The sequence below is a fragment of the Orcinus orca genome, chromosome 11, assembly GCF_937001465.1.
Source record: "Orcinus orca chromosome 11, mOrcOrc1.1, whole genome shotgun sequence".
In the NCBI taxonomy this organism is placed as follows: Eukaryota; Metazoa; Chordata; class Mammalia; order Artiodactyla; family Delphinidae; genus Orcinus; species Orcinus orca.
In genome coordinates this window covers 82,793,048-82,808,640 of record NC_064569.1, presented here as the reverse complement: position 1 = coordinate 82,808,640, position 15,593 = coordinate 82,793,048, and the positions used below count along the sequence as shown (strand labels likewise).

The window sequence follows — 15,593 nt, the reverse complement described above, 5'->3', positions numbered from 1 at the left end:
GTAATAATAATGTACGGAAAGTACTCAGAAGAGTGACCGGCACATAATAAAAATTCAATAAATGCAATTTGTGTATTGTTAACGCATAGTCTAATTCAATCTCCATGAGGGAAGTACTGCTACTCCCTTTTGAGAGAGAATAAAGTTGAGATTAACTAACTTACTCAAGGCTATCTAGCTAGTGAGTGATGAAGACAAGGTTCAAATCCAGATTGTCTTGGCTGTGAAACCTCTGGCGTAACCAGTAGCTAGCGCAGCACCCAGCACTGAGGCCTGCATCTACAACTTTCACGAATGAAAACTTGCACTGCCACCCTCCAAGCCGATTCGCTCCTATTAGAGGTTTCTGGGCCTCCTAGGTTAAAAGCACCTGCCCGGGAGGCCAGCTGGCCTTCCACAAGGGACAGACAAATCCCACTCTGTTATGCGTGCTTTTCTGTTTTAAAACCTCCACAGATGCCTTAAATTGTTCCCACCAAAGCATACAGTGTGAGAAGTTTAAATAGAATGACTTAAAAAAAAAAAGGGGGCTTCCCTGGTGGTGCAGTGGTTGAGAGTCCGCCTGCCGATGCAGGGGACACGGGTTCGTGCCCCAGTCCAGGAGGATCCCACATGCCGCGGAGCGGCTGGGCCCGTGAGCCATGGCCGCTGAGCCTGCGCGTCTGGAGCCTGTGCTCCGCAACGGGAGAGGCCACAACAGTGAGAGGCCTGCGTACCGCAAAAAAAAAAAAAAAAAAAAAAAAAAAGGGAACACATATGGAATATGGTTAAGTAGGAAGACAACAAAGAAAAACTCCTCCTTAAAAAAATTTAAAACAATTCAATTAACAATAGACAGACAGTAGCCTTGACCAGATTGGGGAATGTACAGAGATTCTAGATTACTGCACTAAGTCTCTTAACTGGTCTCCTTTATCCTCCTTGTCTCTTCTCGATATAGCAGCTTAAGTGACCCTACTTTGGCCTACGCCACTCTCCTGCCAAAAACACCTCCTGTGGCTTCCCCTTTCACTCACGGTAAAAGCCAAGGCCCTACAATGGCCAAGGGTCAAACACTGCCTGCCACCACGCCCCCCATATCCTCCTCTCCTACTACCCTCTCCTCGCTCTACTCAGCTACAATAGCTCCTTGCTGCTCAAGCAAGGCACCCACACAGAGCCTCGGCACTCATACCTTCCCTGGGTTTGGGACAGAGCGCCCCAGGTCCCAGATAGCCCATCCCCAGGGCTTACTTCCTTGCTGCTTCTGGGTTTCTGCTCAAGTATCTCCTTGGTGAGGCCTTCCCTAGTTAAAACTCCTATTTGTCCCCAGCCTCCAGACTCTCCCTGTCCCGACTTTACTACTGTCTAACATGCCATGTATTTTACTTGTTTATTTTGTTTAGTATATCTTCTTGCTGGTGTGTTAGCTCCCTGAAGGCAGGGAATTGTGTGTTTCATTTACTGTGTCCCCCAGTGCCAAGAATAGGGCCTGGTACATGAGAAAAGCAATGAATACTTATTGAATGAAGTAAATGAGCAAATCTGTTGTGAAAAGCATGTAAATAAAACGGACTAGACTCCAGAAACAGAAGCAAACTACTTTACAAGATTTTTAAAACGCCTGACCTTTAGAAAGGGTGCCAAGCCGAGCAATGAATGGCTCTCAGTAACGCCCTGTGCTATGGTCCAAATCAAAATAAACTTAAGAAAACCCAAAACTGGATTGTTTTGGTATGTAGTAAAAGGACCACAGGAAAGTCTTCTGAAGGGCTAAGTGTGTCAAGCCGAGAAACACTGTGAAAGCAGAAACGTGTATGTTGGAGCCACGGTGCCATGTCATGTGACCAGCATTATACACCCACTTCACTCTGCAACACTCATTTACATACACAGTAAAATACCCTTTCACAAAGATGAATCTGTATTTAAAGACTGTATCCAAAAATGTTCTTATTTTAACTGGAGGATTTAAATCAATAATAAATTTCCTACGGGAATACAACTCAGCTAAAAAATAGATCCAAGATTTTGCCAACACAGAAGCCTTTATATTTCATTCATTATTAAGCTGAATGTAAGATATGTTTACTCACAATACTAAATTCTTCACACGTTCCACAGAAACCAGATGAAGAAGTTCAGAAGATTCTTCCAAACTTAGCAGAGTATTTACAGCTTGACAAAGAACAAATAAGTTTCCTTAAGGCAGAAAAACAGGAGAAAACACATTATTTCTTTGACACAATAACTATAGACATCTCATTTTACCTACCACTTGGTATTTATACAGAGTTCTTAAAGTGAATCTGTACCTTCTAAAGGATTATCTGTCAAATGTCAGAATATAACAGAAAGGAACTGAAAAGAGGTTCCAAGTCTTATATTTTAACTTTCTTAAGAGAAAAATATATTCAGAAATAGAGAATAAAAATGTATGTTCCCTTCAACTGAGATGAGGAGAAAATTCAATGGTTCTACCAACTGGTATTATCAAAATCAGAACTTTTGAGAATAGACTTAGACTTTTCAAAAGCTAAGAAATTATCTTTGCGTAAAACTCATGTTGATTTTATGACTCCAATTTATAAGAAATCACATATCCAATGGCTACTACGTATAACGGACTCAATTTATATTAATTAGATAATCATTTATTCCTAGACCAGAGGTTGGCAAACTATGGCCCACAAACTTGCGGGTAGTCTGTTTTTATATGGCCGGCAAACTAAGAATGCTTTTCACATTTTTAAAGGGTTGTTTAAAACAACAAACAAACAAACAGAATATGCCACAAAGACTGAATGTGGCCCACAAAAGCTAAAATATTTACTGTATTGTCCTTTACACAAATATTTTGCCAACACCTGCTCTAGTTAGAAAAGGGCTATCCAGCAGAACTTCCTTTCTGCAGTGGTAGAAAGGCCCTATACTTCTGCCAAATGTCCTCACAATCCAATATGGTAGCCATTCGCCACATGTGGCTACTGAGCACTGGAAATAGGGCAGGTCTACTTTATTCTCTAACATGTCTGCTTGGTATCTAACACAGAACCTAGCAATTAATATTTAAATGAATGACTACTATACACATGTGTTAGGAAAAAAAATACCATGCTAGAATAAAACAAAATACCTACTATTATTTTATTTTTGTAGCAAAATTTTTTTATTAATCTTATTTTGATCAAAATACCTACTTTTAAATTGCTGTTCTCAGCTAGTTGGGGGAGTTGGACAAGTATACAACAGGAAATGGTGTTTGGGGCAGGGCAGTCTACGTCTGCCTGGATGAGTCATAAAGACCTTTCTCGAGGTACTGTGTTTGAGCTGAGTTGTTTTTTTTTTTTAATTTTATTTATTTTTGGCTGCACTGGGTCTTTGTTGCTGCGCGCGGGCTTTCTCTAGTTGCAGCGAGCGAGGGCTACTCTCTGTTGCAGTGCGCAGGCTTCTCATTGTGGTGGCTATTGCGGAGCATGGGCTCTAGGCACGCAGGCTTCAGTAGTTGTGGCTCGTGGGCTCTAGAGCACAGGCTCAGTAGTTGTGGCGCACAGGCTTAGTTGCTCCGCGGCGTGTGGGATCTTCCTGGACCAGGGCTCGAACCCGTGTCCCCTGCATTGGCAGGCGGATTCTTAACCACTGCACCACCAGGGAAGCCCTGAGCTGAGCTTTGAAAACTAAGTATGAGTTCACCAAATGATGAAAGACCTAGAAAGGACTCCAGGCAGAAGGGACACATGTGTAATGGTAGCCAGAGCGACATACAAGAAAGTGTCTTGCTCTAGGTAAGCAAATGCCTGGAGCACAAGTGTATACCAGGGCTAGACTGGGCATGGAAGACAGGAACAAGACACAAGCTGGGACTTGAAGTTGAGTCTGATTTCTTTGACCATGGCAGCCTTCTACTACTACACCTTTGGACTCAGCAAATGTTCAAGCTGTCCTGACTTTGCCACCACATTATGAGGTACAAGGGTAACGCCTCCATCTCAGCCTCTTTCTTCCCTATTTACATACAGGGGATTCTGCCAGAACACAACACAACGGCAGTACTATTCTCTGGTATCCATGTGTCTGCAGTTACTCTGGGTGTGCCAGAAAAGACAGACAAGAGAACAAATGGTGACTGTAACTGACCTTTTCCAAAGCTCCCTCTGTCAACAGTCATGAAGAGTGACTCTATGAAGCAGGTGACTAGGGGTATCACCTTCTCTTTCTCCAGGGGTCTGTCCAAGAAGTGGGGAGAAAAAGGGAAATGCTCAAACTAGCATTCAATGGCTTTTTCATGAAATGGCAAAAAATGGCTAATAAATGTTTTCATCAGCTTGCTAAAACACCTTTCACAATCAAACACAGTTGATTTTCTCACCTAATATGAGGTAACACGACAAGGGCCGCCCAAGAGCATGAAAGGTAAGTACTCTCCTTATTTGGGGGTAACTGAATTATAGATAAAAGATGATCTAATACTGAGATCTGTTCCTTTCCTCCCTTGGATCTGGTCTTCTTCTGCCTTATACTGGATCTGAAGGAAGAAAAGATAAACAAATATTTAAAATGAGAGAGGATATAATCACTCTAGCCCTCTGAAGTTTGAAATAAAATTGGTTCCTTTCCATGCATGGAGCATTAGTGGGAAGGAAGGAACTGGTGGTGACAGTTGAATACAAATAACTAAACAAAAGTGACTCATTTACTGATTTTTCAGTGACAGATTTTTTTCAACCCCATTGGTTCTATTTTCTTCTATTTTTTATTTTAACTTGCTTCATAACTTAAAGCAACTCTCTTCCAGTTTTAGGTATTATTTCTGAATTTTGTGCTGATGGACATGTGTTTAAGAACTGGAGAGGTAATTTATTGGCATGAACTGACTTCCTCCATCCCCCCTTTCCTTTCTGACATGAATTTTACTGCTTCACAAATGTGTAGAATGATGTTGCAAAGGAATCACAGTGAATTTGACAAATGTCACTAAAATGATTATGACTTAGAAGTAACTTTTGGACTTCCCTGGGGGTCCAGTTGTTAAGACTCCACTCTTCCACTGTAGGGAGCGCGGGTTCGATCCCTGGTTGGGGAACTAAGATCCCGCATGCCATGTGGCCAAAAAAAAAGCAAGAAGTAACTTTCTCTGAGGCTTTAATCTGATAAGTGGTTACCCAACATTATTTTCTAATATGACAGTCAGTTTTAGGTATCTGTTACTTTGGCGGTATTCTTGTTTGCCTCTATTTTTGCCAATGAACTATACCTCAGTCCTATTTAAAAGACAGAAATTCAGTGGAAAGAAAAGTCACAGAAACAATAAGTAAATTGATCTGTTTTTATAATTAATCCTCCATGTCCAGTTTGGTTAACTTATTACAGAATAGAAGTAGAATATCAGGTTTTTATTCCTATACCTGTTAATCATTAAAGTTAACCAAAAAAGTTGCATTCTCTTTTGTTTCATACTTATCAGGATACTGAATGCTTGGAAATTATGAGAGATAACTAAGTGAATTTTACTGGTAATTTCTAAAAGTCACTGTACCTTGATATACAGTCTTTCTAGTATTAACCATGACTCAATAATCGGAAAAAAATCTTACAAATAAAATATTGAGATGCTTTAAAAAGATGAGTCATTAGTTGCCATGTCATTCCCCTGCTTCGTCACACCTGCCAATGAGGTCCTCCAATAAAATCCATACTCACCTCATCCTGTAAGGCCTTGGGTGATACGACCCTCTCCTCCTTCACTCACTTCCTCCCTCCTCCTTACTCAATGCTCTTTACCCACACAGGCTTTCCTTTTGTTCCTCAAACACACTGGGCTTATTCCCATCCCAGAGCCTTTGCAGGAACGCTTCCCTCTGCCTGGAAAGCCTTTCACCCAGCCTTTCTTTGCCAGGTTGGATCCTTCCACCATTACAATCGGACCAAAGGTCCCCTTTCTAGACAGGAGTAGAAAGAGAGAAATAGGAGTAGAAATCTACTCTGTCTCAAAGCCCTGTTTTATTTTTCTTTTTATCACAATCTAAAATTAACTTGTTTGTTTATCTGCCTCACATGCCTGTCCCCCCAAGACTGTCATCTCCCCCAAAGAAGAAACCTTTTTCTTTATTATAGCCCAGTGCCTAGAACAGTGTCTGATACAATAAATATCTGTCAAATGACAGAATAAATTTATCTTCCCAAGAGTCTTTTCACATCTATTATCTCCTTTTATTCTCATAATAAATCTGTGAGATGAGTGGATGGAGTGTGATCAGGAATATTCAGACAAAGGTGACCATTCACGTATTATTCTACAGGGTGATGGAAGTTTTCTTAGACAAAGAAATACAGAACCTGTGGCACTCGCCTTAAGTTAATATGCTTACATTTATTAGGAATGATAAGGGAACTGGTTTCCTGATCTATAATTTCTAGAGGCACACCCACTCAACTATTTGAAAGATAGTAAGCAGAATCCTCTCAAATATTTACATAAACTTTGTTTCGACTTCCAAAGAGTATGTACTGTTTTTAATGAAATTGAGAAAGTAATCCATAGACCTTTTAACAATTCAAACCATGCAAAGGTTTATAATCTAAAAGCTAATAGTCACTTCTTTCTTCTCTTTACCATCCTCGTCATAAACAAAGATAACAGTTTTGTGTCTCTTTAGGGGGTTGTCAATTCTCCCCAAATTGACCTAGACTTAATGCAATTCAAAACAAATCCCAGCAAGGTTGTTTTTTTTTGTAGATATAGACAAGTTTCTTCTAAAATTTATACAAAAGGGCAAAGGACCAGGAATAGACGAAACAATCTTGAAAAAGAAGAATACAGTGAAAGGATTTTTTTTTAAGATTTCCAGATTTATTTTACGCTATAGTAACAAGATTGTGGCATTAGAGGAGGACAGACACATAGATCAATGAAACAGAATAGAGAGCTAGAAACAGTCCCATACATTTATGCCCAGCTGATTTTTGACACAAAAGCAAAAGCAGCTCAATGAGGAAGAACAGCCTTTTCAACAAATGTTGCCACAGCAGTGGACATTCAGAGGCAAAAAAGGAAACTTGACCCAAACTTCACACCTTATATAAAAATTAACTCAAAATGGATCATGGACTTAAATGTAAAACATAAAATGATAAAACTTAAAAAAAATAGGAGAAAATACTTGGGACCTATAGTTAGGCAAACAGTTCTTAGACTTGACATCAAAAGCATTATCCATAAGAGGAAAAGTTGATACATTGGATCTCATCAAAATTTAAAAATCTGATCAGTGAAAAATCTTGTTAAGCAAAGGAAGACAAGCTACAGACTGGGAGAAAATATTTGCACCATCACGAAGCAGACAAAAGGACTTGTATTAGAATATATAAAGCACTCTCAAAACTCAACAGCAAAGAAACAATCAAATTAGAAAATGGGCCAAGGAAATGAACAGGTATTTCAGTAAAGATGATATGCAGATGGAAAATAAGCACATGAAAAGATGTTCAACATCCTTAGCCATTAGGAAAATGCAAATTAAAACCACAGTGAGATAGATATCACTATATCCTATCAGACCGGCAAAAACAAAATACTGAAAATAACAAATACTGGTGAGGATGCAGAGAAACTGGATCACTCATGCTGCTGCTGGGAACGTAAAAGGGCACAGTCACTCTGGAAAACCATCTGGCAGTTTCTTATAAAACTGAACATGAAAAATAAAACGAAGCAACAAACAAAACTACAACAACAACAAAAAACTCCAAAACAAAAACAAAAACCCCAAAACTGAACATGCCCTTACCCTATAACCCAATAAGTCCACTTTGGGGCATTTATCTCAGAGAAATGGAAAGCTGTGTACATGAATGTTTATAACAGCTTTATTCATAATAGCCAAAAACTAGGAATGATCTAGTTATTCCTTTCAACAAGTGTATGTTTAAACAGACTGCTACATCCATTACCATGGAATACTACTCGGGAATAGCACACAAAGACGCTCAACATAAAAAGGAATGGATAACTGATGCACACAACAACTTAGATGGGTCTCAAGGGAACTGTGTTGAGTGAAAAAGCCAATCTCAAAAGCTGTACTGCATAATTTATATAATATTCTTGAAATGACAAAATTGTAAAAATGGAGAATAAGATTAGTGGTTGCCAGGAGTTAGGGATGGAGTGGGGAGTGGCAGGGTGAGTGTGGCTATTAAAAAGTAGCACAAGAGATCCTTGCAGTGATGGTACAGCTCTGTATCTTGACTTTGGTGGTAGTTGTGAATAGACATGAGATAAAATTGCACAGAACTATATATCCATATACATGCAAACACAGAGATGAGTGATGTAAAACTGGTAAATCTGAATAAGGTTGGTGGATTGTACCAATGTCACTTATCTGGTTGTGATATTGCACTAAGCTTTTGTATTGGGCTGGCCAAAAAGTTCATTCAGGTTTTTCCGTAATCATGCGGAAAAACCCGAACGAACTTTTTGGCCAAGCCAAATAAGATGTTGCCACTGGGGGAAACTAAGTGAAACATATATGGAAACTCTCTGTCCTATTTCTTATAACCACACATGAATATACAATTGTTTTAAAATAAAAGGTTAAGAAAATTAATAGTGACTTCTTTCTTTCACTTACCACGCTCTTGAAGTTAAATAACCTGTTTCTGTATCCTTTCACACGTGTTCCTATGCTTATATATACTTTTGGTTTTAACTTTGCAAAATGGGATCATGTACTCTTCTACAACTTGGTTTATTTATTTTTTTAAATTTATTTATCTATCTATCTTTGGCTGCATTGGGTCTTTGTTGCCGCGTGCAGGCTTTCTCTAGCTGCGGCAAGCAGGGGCTACTCTTCGTTGCGGTTTGCAGGCTTCTCTTGTTGCAGAGCGCGGGCTCTAGGCATGCGGGCTTCAGTAGTTGTGGCATGTGGGCTCAGTAGATGTGGCTTGCGAGCTCTAGAGAGCAGGCTCAGTAGTTGTGGTGCACGGGCTTAGTTGTTCCACGGCATGTGGGATCTTCCCGGACCAGGGCTCGAACCTGTGTCCCCTGCATTGGCAGGCGGATTCTTAACCACTGTGCCACCAGGGAAGCCCTACAACTTGCTTTTTTCACATAACAATGTATCACGGACATCTTTCCAGTTAATGCATGTAGATCTTCAGTTTTTACAGTATTCTGAATGCATTATTTTTAAATGGGTAATCCTACCAAGAATACACAGAATAAAGACTTAGAACTTACCCCACTGTCTGTTCTGAGAAAAGCAGAGGGTACTTCTCAATCGCCATGGAGCCAGTGGTGGGAGGTGCTGCTTTGTTCAGAATGAGTTTGGCCAAAATGGCCAGAGCTTCATCTTTGACTGCAGCGTCATCAGTCAGGAAGCAATTCTCAATATACAAGAGAAAGCTGGGTAGAAAAAGCTAAAAATAAGAAAGAAAATCACACTTATTAACAACAGATATAAATTTCAGAACACCTAATGAAGAGAAGATTCTAACACTTCCACAGAGAAAAAAGAGATCATAAATAAAGGCTCAGGAATCGTAATGACATCAGACCTCTGCAAAGGAACGGTGGAGGCCAGAAGACAATGGAGCAATGCCTGAAAAACTGAGGGAAAACGACAGCATCTAGAATGCTGTACCCAGCGTACTGGTGATGTAGTTTGAGGAGAGAATAAAGACACTTACAGATGCACTAAATCTCAAAATTTTACTTCCATTCACCCTTTCTCAGGAACCTCTGGAGAATGTGTTTCATCAAAATAAGAGGGGAAACTACAATAAGAGAAAGACACGGGACCCAGGAAACAGGAGAGAGGCAAGTCCTAGTATGACATCTGTACAGTGGGCAGAGAAAGCAACTTGTTCAGACTTGAAAGGCTCTAGGAGGAACGTCTCCTAAAAAGAAAAGAGAAAAGCAAAGAGCTGCCAAAATTCTGCCAGTTTGCCACGTGAAAGGCATTCCGTGATGCTGCTGGCAGACCCACCAGCAACTTCAAGTTTCTAAAGAATGAGGCAATTGGTAACTTCAGGAAAAATGAAAGGGTATACAAAAATGGAAATGTAATTATAAAATACTCCTTGATTATAGGGATTAAGTGTTTGATGAATATGAATTCAACCAAAATTTATAATGTAACTCTGTTGAGCAGATGAGAAGCGTAAAAGAACTAGAAATCCACCTACCCAGGAGGAAGCCTACAGATGAGGACTAAAACTAATGAGTCAAGGAAAAGCAGTATGTTCAGATGATTTAAAAATATAAAGTAAATACTAGGAAAAAATAGCTAAAAATCATTAGATGTGCTTGTTCCTGGTGAGGAAGATGGGAGTGGGAATGAAATGAGTGCCTTTTAGCCCCATGCAACATTTTAAACAACATACATAGAGTACTCTGATAAAAATAAGTTTTTTAAAAAAAGACCACAGGGAACAGGGGAGACGGAAAAGAGGCAGCTGCTAAGAAAACCTGGGAGAAATAAAGAGCCCTCACTGGGCAGGAAGCAACAGGGCTAGGACATGTATAAAGAAGTATTTTTCTGAGACAAATGAAAATATATATTATTAAAGACTAAAGGGAAAAATGAGAGAAGAGATACAGAGATTTCCATGAAGTGTACTGTAGAATCACCAGTTGGAAGGAGTGGCAAATGTTTGATGAGGGTGAGGGGCAAGGATAAAATAAACTCAGGATTTGATGAGAAAGATTTCTACCTCATTCTATCAGGTAGCAATTCATTCTGTAGCAATGAAATAAATTCATAACCCTCCTCCTATGCAAACTGTTTCAGAAACTATTTTCTATGCTTCAAATTCACAGTTTAAGTTCCTTAAGCCATTTTTTTTCAAATTTATCACACTGTTCTATAACTTCCTAAAAGATTATTAGAAAAACAAATTGGTTACCTAGTATCATTTAAAATGCTTAGCATGTGGAATAAAGTTTCACATATGACCTAGAACTGGAATATAATTGCTTTAAAAAAAAATACATGAACTAAAACATCAAATACTTATTCTATTCCTTTCAAAAAACAAAATCACAGGATTTTTAAATTGATTATTTTATCGTGACAGATTTAAAACAAAACAAATCCAAGACTTAATATCTCACTCACCTGCTCAAACTGCTTCATAGCAAACATGACTTCCGAAAAACCCAAAATTAAGCATCTTTCAAATCTGCTCTCAAAAATCTGTGGACCACAGGCAAAGAATAGTAATGTAAATACAAAGAGAGTACTTTCCCATTCCTGAAAATAAAAAACATCCGAAACCTTCAAGATCCTCTAACTTGCAAGCAGGAAGTGTAGGATGCTTAATACAAGTTAAAATAGTCATGGAAGGCAAAAAGAACTGGATTGTTGAATTTGCCACTGTGCAGATGGACACACCAGGTGTGAGACACAGGCACTGGGCCTTCCTCCTCGGGAAAGAAGCTACTAGAGTAAAGGTACGGTGGGCACACTTCAACCAGTATTCTAAGTGCTCGGTCTTCTCCAAAGGGACTTAAAAATGCGAAGGGCTGTGTTTCTAGTGATTACCCAGGGCTTTGCCTAAGAGCTGCTCCATTCTTTCCCAGCTACAGAGAATTACAAAAGGGCAAGTAGCACGACTTTACACCTTCCTCTAAACTTTATACTGTTGCGCTACACGAAGCTAGGAAGAACCTAACTGATCTATTTTCAATTCCACTTCCCTCCAATTCATCTTCTAAACTCACTAAAATGCCAATCTCATTAAATCATTTCCCTGCTTAACATTTTTCCAGGGCCCTCCACTACTTGGAGGATAAAATCCAACCTAACTTTTCAAAGCCAAGCAAAGCCTTGCTGATATACATCACACTTCATGTGTCCATGTGCCCAGCAACATAGATTTTTGAACACATTTTTGCCATTCTCTCTCCTAGAGTTTTTAACACCTTCTCTGACTGGCAGACTGCTATTTAACCTTCAACGACTATCCAAAATATTAGTCCTTTGAAAAGCTTTCTCTGTCCCTCAACCCCAGACAGAATTAACCTTTATGTTTCGACGTGACATAAATAGATTGATTCAACAGATTTTAACTACATACTCCCAGGGCCCCACTTCCCTAACAATAAAAAATCACAGGCAGGACTTCCCTGGTGGTGTGGTGGTTAAGAATCCGCCTGCCAATGCAGGGGACATGGGTTCAAACCCTGGTCTGGGAAGATCCCATGTGCTGCAGAGCAACTAAGCCCGTGCGCCACAACTACTGAGCCTGAGCTCTAGAGCCCGTGAGCCTCAACTACTGAAGCCCGCGTGCCTAGAGCCCGTGCTCAGCAACGGGAGAAGCCACTGCAATGAGAAGCCCGCGCACCACAACGAAGAGTAGTCCCCGCTCGCCATAACTAGAGAAAGCCTGCGCACCATAACGAAGACCCAACGCAGGCAAAAATAAAAATAAATAAATTTTTTAAAAATATTAATTAAGGGCTTCCCTGGTGGCGCAGTGGTTGGGAGTCCGCCTGCCGATGCAGGGGACGCGGGTTCGTGCCCCGGTCCGGGAGGATCCCACGTGCCGCATAGCGGCTGGGCCCGTGAGCCACGGCCGCTGGGCCTGCGCGTCCGGAGCCTGTGCTCCGCGGCGGGAGAGGCCACAGCGGTGAGAGGCCCGCGTACCGCAAAAACAAACAAAAAAACAAACAAACAAACAAACAAAAAAATATTAATTAAAAAAAAAATCACAGGCAAAAATAAATAAATAAATAAAAGTGTCCACTCTACAATATCTAGTCCATAGCCTGAACTTGGTTAAGTAAATATTTGTTTGGTGAATATTTGCTGAACAGATTTAGCTTTTATCACATTTTGTTTTGCTTATTTCCATTAAAGCACGCGATTCACATCTCCTTAACAAGATTATAAATTCCCTGAAGACAGAGCCTTTCCCAAGCTTCATTTATATTCCCCAGAAGGCTTACTCAACGCTAAACATAGTATTAACTACTCAGTTAATATTTGCAAAAGTAAATTACTTTTTCTATGGTTTCTTTGATGAGTGTCACTGGCAAGGAAATATTTTCACCTAGGATCAAAGCAGAAATTACATCCAAGAGGGTCGCCCGGCAAGATCTGGAGAGATGGGCTATTTGTAATGTTTGAGACAACACCTGTAAAATAAAAGGAAAAACAATGCACACTTAGCAATCAGCTTCTAATGAATAGGCTCTAAGCAAATTAAGTGGGGAACTCACTTTACAAACGTCAACAGGGTTGGTTATCTTTGATCCATTTCCATGTTTTACGAGTATCAGATATGTTTCTAACAACCTTTTAAACTGTTCAGAACTTTCCCCACAGTTAGTCTTGGTTACTTTTGTATGTAGATCCAGGAGTGATGCCTGCAAATGAAGAATTTACAAGAAAGAATAACTACCAAAGATCAAACTCATCTGTTAATTTAATAATGAAAATATTGTGTGAAGCAGTTCAAATTCTCACATTCTTTTTCTGTGAAAGAAATAGACACATTTACTGGGAGTCACTAATGATAACCACTAACATTTCTGAACGCACTGTTGTAAGTTCTTTACGAGTATTTCGTCATAATCCTCACTGGCAGGGAATACTATTATCCCCATTTCCCAGATGAAAAAACTGAGGACCAGAGGCTTACATTTTCCCAAGGCACACTAGCAGTAAGTGACAAAGCCAGGATTCAAACAGAGGACTCTGGCTCCAAAGCCTGTGCTCTTAACCACTATGCTCTACTGCATCTCAAGATATCAAAGCAAGTAAAAATAGTACAGGGGATAGAGGTAAGGAAAATCCTAGTAAGTATATAAAAATATGATGACAACAATTATAAAATATAATATCCAGGTGTGATCTGCTTAATTAAGAACAACAATTAACTCTTAGACTCCTAATTACATACAAATACTTAAAAATCAGAACTCACTTGCAAACATTCAAAAAATATACCAAAATGTTCCTTGTAGATGTAGAACGCTGTGGATTTGACCATGTTTTTGAGTGTTTCTCCAACTAAAGTCCATGGAAGTTGAGTTTCTGTTTCAGTAACTGGTCCTAGCTTTTGCAAAATTAGCTTCACTGCCTGTGGGAATCCAAGAATCATGAAAATGAACATGCACACTCTTATTCTCTAGTATTACATTGGTATTTCCCTCTCTGATTATTCCCCACTCTGCTCAAGCTACCTTAAAATCCGATCCAGGATAATCAAGGATATGGCAGCTCTGGTGGTTAACTACATGTCCCAAAAGAATTTCCAAACTAGGATGGGGAATTTTATCACACAATATCCCCCGCCCCCCATCGATCAATTTATGTCACCTCCTAGCACCCAGGATGAAGAGAGCAGTGATTTTTTAAATTTTTTGATTGACGGATTGATTTTTTGGCTGTGCTGCATGGCAAGTGAGATCTTAGTTCCCCAACCAGGGATTAAACCCGTGCCCCCTGCGGTGGAAGCTCAGAGTCTTAACCACTGGACCACCACGGAAGCCCCAGCAGTGATTGTTTTTTAAATGAAAAATACCTAATGACCCAGGGCCTACAGTAGGTAAGCACTGTTTTTTAAAGCCCTAATGTGCCCCATTGAATGTTTTCTATTTATTCTAGGCAATCCTCTCTCCATGCTATCTGTGTAAATCTTATCTATTTTCTTTTAATCCCTTTCATATAGATTCAAGGAACTCCTCCCAGTTACTTACTGTCTCTGTACAGGAGTGAAACATATTTCTAACTCCTTTGCACATTTCAAAGAGCAACTGTCCAACTCCTTCTACTTTTTCCGGATGTTCATCAAGATCAAGAAACATTAAATTGAAAAGTGCATTTTTATCAGAAACCTAAAACACAAAATGCAAATGGAAAACTGTATTTACAACATAAACATATCCTAATGAATAATTATTATTTGCTATTCTAAAGATTCATATTTAAACATAATTAGGATAAAAATTCTAAAAGGAATAGTGACACTTGCAATGATTTCAAACTGCTGCAAGAGTATATTATCACTTGTAATGTCACACACAAGAGTGATTAATTCATTGGTATAATATGAAGGTATGTACCAAGAAAAACTACCTAAGGCAACATTCTATCTTTTAAAGTAAATAGTATGCTTATATTTTATGAGTATAAAAGAAATTTAATAGCAATGTTTTTGTTTTATTACAAAAACTCTACTAAAAACAAACACAAATGACACTATACAATCAGTCCCTTCCAGGAAATTTTTATAAAAATTTCTGTTAATCTCACTGTTCATGCATAGACTGACTTGAATTAGAGAATATATATATACACTAAGTAAGAATAAAAGAGTAACCCCAATTATTTCACATTAGTGAGCAAAAACCACCTTATGGTGAGATAAACTCAAAACAGTAACAGGTTTCTCTTTATATAAAAAATATTAGTCCATAATAACTAACTATACTATAAAAGATATCTGCTTCCGTTCATCAGATTCTTGAGGATTAATGAGCAATAAACACATAAATGATCAAACTAACCTTTCTCATCAAAAAAGTAAAGCTTTCAGCAGCAAAATTTCTTATATGTAGTTTTCTATGAGCCAGGAGTGTACTATACATGCTATAAATGAGAAAA

General features: G+C 39.1%; 1 protein-coding gene across 1 annotated transcript in view; it reads right to left on the bottom strand.

Moving 5' to 3' along the window:
• UTP20 (UTP20 small subunit processome component) overlaps positions 1-15,593 on the bottom strand; it is a 94,389-nt gene that overhangs the window by 71,466 nt on the left and 7,330 nt on the right. Inside the window, exons 6-15 of the mRNA XM_033427634.2 lie at positions 15,497-15,578; positions 14,687-14,824; positions 13,912-14,067; positions 13,205-13,351; positions 12,986-13,120; positions 11,100-11,177; positions 9,221-9,399; positions 4,349-4,504; positions 4,117-4,205; positions 2,076-2,181 (exon numbers count right to left, since the gene is read on the bottom strand). Of these exons, the coding sequence (XP_033283525.2) occupies positions 2,076-2,181; positions 4,117-4,205; positions 4,349-4,504; positions 9,221-9,399; positions 11,100-11,177; positions 12,986-13,120; positions 13,205-13,351; positions 13,912-14,067; positions 14,687-14,824; positions 15,497-15,578 (1,266 nt within the window). The remainder of the gene's footprint in view (positions 1-2,075; positions 2,182-4,116; positions 4,206-4,348; positions 4,505-9,220; positions 9,400-11,099; positions 11,178-12,985; positions 13,121-13,204; positions 13,352-13,911; positions 14,068-14,686; positions 14,825-15,496; positions 15,579-15,593) is intronic.